The sequence below is a fragment of the Myotis davidii genome, unplaced genomic scaffold (assembly GCF_000327345.1).
Source record: "Myotis davidii unplaced genomic scaffold, ASM32734v1 scaffold223, whole genome shotgun sequence".
In the NCBI taxonomy this organism is placed as follows: Eukaryota; Metazoa; Chordata; class Mammalia; order Chiroptera; family Vespertilionidae; genus Myotis; species Myotis davidii.
Genome location: NW_006294609.1, coordinates 4,447,040 through 4,453,212, shown reverse-complemented (window position 1 = coordinate 4,453,212; position 6,173 = coordinate 4,447,040). Strand labels below are relative to the sequence as shown.

General features: G+C 43.0%; 1 protein-coding gene across 1 annotated transcript in view; it reads right to left on the bottom strand.

The window, feature by feature from the left end:
* ACAD10 (acyl-CoA dehydrogenase family member 10) overlaps positions 1-5,764 on the bottom strand; it is a 30,398-nt gene extending 24,634 nt beyond the window's left edge. Inside the window, exons 1-3 of the mRNA XM_006768919.2 lie at positions 5,566-5,764; positions 2,586-2,734; positions 794-988 (exon numbers count right to left, since the gene is read on the bottom strand). Coding sequence (XP_006768982.1) covers positions 794-988; positions 2,586-2,734; positions 5,566-5,752 — 531 coding nt within the window. The 5' untranslated portion in view covers positions 5,753-5,764. The remainder of the gene's footprint in view (positions 1-793; positions 989-2,585; positions 2,735-5,565) is intronic.
* Between the last annotated feature and the right edge of the window lie 409 nt (positions 5,765-6,173).

Below are 6,173 nucleotides of genomic sequence, written 5' to 3'. Positions count from 1 at the left end.
TATATATTTTTTTTTTTTTAAGATATGATCTTCTGTGCTAGAAGATCAGAAGGATCTTCATCTGTGAAGGATTCCCCATTTCCCTAAGAGAAAATAGATCATTATCCTTGGAGATATATATATATATTGATAGATGACTTGCTTAAACTTCATTCAAAAAACAGATTTTTAAAAATATATTTTTATTGATTTCAGAGAGATAGGGCAGAAAACTGTATTTTGGCTCAGTATGTTCTCAGGGTACTTGGATAGTCCAGCACCATCTAGTACAATAGCCACTAGCCATATGTGACTCTTCACACTTAATTAAAGGAAATTCAATTCAATTCCTTGGTGACATTAGCCACAGTTCAAGTGCTTCATAGCCATACATGACTGTATTGGACATTTCTATTACAGCAGTCAGTGTTATTGAACAGTGCTGGTCTAAGCATTGATGCCATAGAAAGAGAGGGCAGCATGGTTGGTCTTTGAAAAGAAAAGGTCCCAGGGGCCATTAAGAGGCTGACAGAAGTGTGTGTGTTATGTGGTGACTGAGGTTCAAATCCAGAGCGTAAGGAAGTCTCTAAAGCTGAGGTCTCAACCTGTTTCCAAATCCCATAAATGTTTGACCTTGCTAAGAGCTCAGTGATACAAGTCCTCTTTTCAACCTGTTATATCTAAACCTGACTTAGTCAAGTGTCTGAATAAAAAACCCATTCACTCAAGACCTGCTAAAGGGCAGCGTTAAATGCTGCATCCCGAAGCAAGGACAGGCTGTTTTGATTATTGTTTAGTATCACTTCAAACTTACCACATCGAACTGTGTTCGGTCCAGGGGCAAAAAGCTTTTGCCATTGGAAAGATAAAAATTATTGCTCAAGACTGCAGTCTGAAGGCCTTTTGCCCGAATTTGAGTTATGGCCTCAGTCATCACTGGGAACTGCTTCGCCACTTGCTCACTGGTCAGCAGAGAGAAAAAGTTGTCCACAGGCACAGAGGTATTTGACTAGGAAAGGAGGAAGGGAAAGACGAACCAGCAATCACTAAGAGAAAAGTCAGCTTATCGCAAACAGAGAAAAAGAAATATTCCCAGCTCCCTGTGCTAGCTGGCTGTAAGAGCCCAGGCCTTTGGCTTGCTGCTTAAAGGAATCTTCTCCCTCGGCCTTTGTGCAGAGCTTTGCATATAAGGTTATAAAAAGCGACTTAGAATTAGAGTTAAATGGTTAGAGTATGGAGCTATGTATATCAATATTCCAGTTAAAGGAGTTCTTTATTTCAACCATGGGCTGTCAATTTTAAAAAGTAGCAGGATACTGTAAGAGGATACATTAAACTTTAAAAGTGTAATAAGTTGATGTAATTTAATTTTCAGTGATCCAGAAGACATTTAATGGTTTTGTATTGCCTTAACTCACCATTATGAACTTCAGTTTCTGATCAATTTTTTTTTAATTCAATCTGTGTGGGTTTTGAAACTCTTATTTTATCATGTTTTAAAATCTGTAAAGGCAAACCTGCTATTTTCTTTATACACACACACACTCACATTTTACAACAGCTTTAAAGAAATACAATTCACACACCATACAACTCACCCATTTAAGCCATACAATTCAATGTTTTTAATATATTCACAAAGTTATGTAACCATCACCACAATTAGTTTTAGAACATTTTCATCCCCTTAAAAAGAAACCCCATACCCATTAGTACAGTCACTCCCCATTCCTTCCCACACCTCCAATAGGCCCAGTCTGAGCAGATCACTAATCTACTTTCTGTTTCTGGACATTTCATATAAATGGAATCATATAATCTGTGGTCTTTTCTTTTTACTGTTTTTCTTTTCACTTAGCTTAATGTTTTTAAAACATTTAAAATTGTGATAAAATATACATAACATAAAATTTACCATTTTAACCACGTTAAGTGTACAGTTGAACGTCATTAAGTACATTCATTATTATGTACACATCTCTATCATCTATCCACAGAACTTTATTTACTATATTTTAAATTATATTTTAGCAGGCTTATTGTGAAAGTTACATAAGTTAATATAAAGAGCTTAGAAAATGCATAGTACAGAGAAAAGGCTTATTAATATTATTGCCTCAAATAAGCTTTCTCATTAGGCAGACAGCATAATGGCTGATGGAGGGGCAGTGAAAGAATATTTTTATTTATTCATATGTGTTGTCAAAGTTGAGTACCCAAGGGTGGAAGAAATAGCTTAAAAATTTATAATGAATTATTAGATTTTTCACTTCTTTACTTGCAGTTTAATAAATATGGACGAGTGTTACGTTACATCCTTTACTCTAGACAAAAAGAATATGGAAATTCAAGAATGTTTATCACCCTAGCCAGTTTGGCTCAGTGGAGAGAGTGTCAGCCTGCAGACTGAAGGGTCCCCTCAATTCTGGTGAAGGGCACATGCCCGGATTGTGGGCTCGATCCCCAGTAGGGGGTGTGCACGGGACAGTCAATCAATGATTCCCTCTCATCATTGATGTGTCTGTCTATCTCTCCCTCTTCCTTCCCCTCTGAAGTCAATAAAAATATATTTTCAAACACACAAACAAAAAATATTTATCACTCACAATTTCAGAGCAGATTCTCCTAAATTCTTGTAAGAAATCCTCTTTTGTTATTTCTCCTCTCATAAATTTCAGCCAGGGCCCATTTTCGCCACCTGTGATGAAAGCCTTCAATATAGTTCCGGAAGGGATATGATTTTGTGCCTCCCATTCTGTAGGAAGAAAAATATGCAATAAGTGAAACCCATTAACAGATGGCTGGAGTTTAGGGAGCTCAGGGGAATTACCATACCAGTTCCTGTGGCATCACTATGGTGCCAAGTGGGCTCTATTGGGAATCTGAAAAAATCCAGGAAATGCACATCTCAGCCTTAGATCTCCAAGGGAACAGCAGTACTGATTTGTATGAGGGGACACTGCTGCTAAGTCTCATATCCTTACCACCTGCTTGAGATGACACTGGACGCTCTAATATAAATTTTCTTTTCTGGTTTTTCACTAGCTGGCTCATATATATTAGGTCATTCACACGGTCTTGGCCACACAGTAAGGAAGCCCATAGGGTAATAAGCTAGATACTGACAGTACTAAAAAAAAAAAAATTAAACCAACCTTCATTTTGTAAACTGCACAACTTCCTACACAGATGGAAATGCTGTATCTCTAAGACAGTAGCCAGTAGCCACATGTGGCAACTGAGCCCTTGAAATGTGGTAAGTGGGGATTGCAGAGGGGATTGTGTCTGTCACATTGCACACAGTATCCCTTCACGCTTCAGCAGTGCCCAGCACTTAGTAACTGCTCCATAAAAATCTGTTTTCTGACTGAATAAAGTTTAAGCAAGTCATTTATAGAGGAGGCAGGGAAGGGTGGCTGCTAGCAGAGGGAACAGAGCTTACAAAGGCACCGCACTGTACATGTGTTTGGCAAGTTTAGAGAACATCAAGTAGTCTACGGCAGCTGAAATGGGGACACACAGTAGGAAACAGTGTGATACCAGGATACAAGGCTAATTTCGAGAGGTGCTGAATGCCAGGCAAAAGCTTCTGGACCCAATTTAAGGGACAAAGTGCAGGCACTCAGGATTTGAAGCAGGGGAGTGAAGGGATAAGATCTGTGTTTTAGGCAGGTAATCCTGGGGGCTGTGTGGAGGGCGGCGCAAAACCCAGAGGCCAGAGGCAGAGAGAGCAGTTAGGAGGCTGATGGGATCAGGCAGGTGGGAGGAGACAGGGATAGAAATGGGCAGAGGCAGTGCAGGTGGAGAGGAGCAAATAGGTTCTCAAAATACTCTAGACAAAGTCCAGGAGATTCCTGCCCAGGGACCTTTATGTTCTCTGTCTGCCCAGTCTGAAGGTTTGGGGTGGGGGAGTGTGACGCCTTGGAGGGGGAGGTGTCTGGAACAGCCCGGCTGCGGTGAAAGAGAGAGGAATGAGTGGAGGAATAGAGAGGCTGAGGGCCCAGCTGTCCCTGGAACTAAAAAAAAATAGCTCGCTCAGCCGATTTGCACAGCCGGGTAACTTTTTACCCAGGAGCATAGGAAATCTGGACTTCATTTATTTTACTTTTTATTGATTTCAAAAAGGAAGGGGGAGAGAGAGAGAGAGAGAGAAATATCAATGATGTGAGAGAATCATAGATAGGCTGCCTCCTGCATACCCCCTACTGGGGATTGAGCCCGCAACCCGGGCACGTGCCCTTGGCAGGAACCAAATCCGGGACACTTCAGTCTGCAGGCCGACGCTCTATCCACTGAGCCAAACCACTAGGCCTGTACTTCAGTTCATTTGACACGGAGCATTGCCAACCAGCCACCAGAGCAGGTCAGAGGACAGGGACAGCTGTTTGGCCCTGTTTCCTTCCTGCTGGCTGGAATGAGAATGTAATGGCAGGAGGTGATGCAGCCAAAACAGACCGTGCGGTGAAACTGGAAATGAACTCACAGCAGAGCAGCACAATAGGAAGCCTGAGTCCCTGGTATCACAGAGCAACATGCCAGCCCCAGACCACATACCTTGGCTTTCCTGCCAAAGAAAGAAACCTCTATCTTGTTTCAATCACTGTTTTGTTAGAGCTAAAACTAGTCAAACTTAAGTGAGTTGTTCTAAGTAGGAAAAATGTAAAACCAGGAGAGGCCTGACAAAGAAAGGATCAGAGACTGGAGGTTTGCTCTGGAAGGCTTAGAGGAAGTTGGTGGAAGAGGGAAGGCTGGGCCCTAAATGGTTTGGCTCAGTGGATAGAGCGTCGATCTGCGGACTCAAGGGTCCCAGGTTCGATTCCGGTCAAGGGCATGTACCTCAGTTGCGGGCACATCCCCAGTGGGGAGAAGTGTGCGGGAGGCAGCTGAATCGATGTTTCTCTCTCATCGATGTTTCTAACTCTCTATCCCTCTCCCTTCCTCTCTGTAAAAAATCAATAAAATATATTTTTAAAAAAGAAGGAAGGCTGGGATCAAGGGAGGGGCTTTCAGAGTTCAAGATTTCAGAAGCAGCACAGTTCACAGGGGAAGATACTAGTTAAATCCTACCAATAACAGTGGCAGCTTGTCATTTATTGAGAATTTTAGGTGAACTGAACACTCTGCTTTCCAAACCCCAACGAGGTAGGCACTCGTATTAGACCAGTGGTTCTCAACCTTCTAGCCTGTAAATACAGTTCCTCATGTTGTGACCCAACCATAAAATTAGTTTTGTTCCTACTTCATAACTGTAATGTTGCTACTGTTATGAATATATCTGATATGCAGGATGGTCTTAGGCGACCCCTGTGAAAGGGTCGTTCGACCTCCAAAGCGGTCGCGACCCACAGGTTGAGAACCGCTATATCAGACCTACGTCAATGATGAGGAAACTAGATTAATTTACTCAACATAATCAACCACTAAGTGGTGCTTAGAATTTGATTCAAGAGCCAGAATATCACCCACCGGGACACGCTGCTGACCAAATGTTCCTCTCTGTCTCTCCTTCCCACCCTCCACGCCCCACCCCACTCCCATTCCACCCTCACCCCCATCTCCAAAAGTGAAATAGAACCAAGAGCTCACCTGCAGCCACTTTCCCTGGAGAAGGAATGAGAACTCCACCCATGTCAAAAATGACCGCTCTGTAGGGGCCGCCTCCAGAGTGTGTCCATCGCCAGGGTCCCTGGTGCCCACACTGGCTGTGTTTCAGGAAGGCTGCCCTCCAAGCCCACTGGAGATGTGAGGACCGGAAAAGCCGCCTTATGCACATGATGAGGCCAAAGCTGTGAGAGAAGGCACAGGGCACAGTCTGCCTTCACTGCCTCCATCCAGACCTCCATCCTGGAGCGCAGGGGTGCCACCTGGACACCACTGATCTCCAACAAACACTCCAAACCACAACCAGAATTGAGCTCTATCTCCGCCCTCCCACCTCCTTTTGGTGGGTTCCTTAGCTCAGTGAAGGGCTGCACCATTCACCAAGCTGCCATGGTTAACGTAAAAACCATTGAAACCTGTAAAGGATTTTTGTGAGTTTATTTGAGCCAAACTGCCGACATATGCCGAGAAGCAGAACCTCAACGAATTGAGATAATGCTCTGGAGAATGGCGGGGTTACATTTGTATTTATACATTGCAATCAAAGGAGGGACATAGGTGGGTTACATGAAATTCATTGGTGATAGATTAAG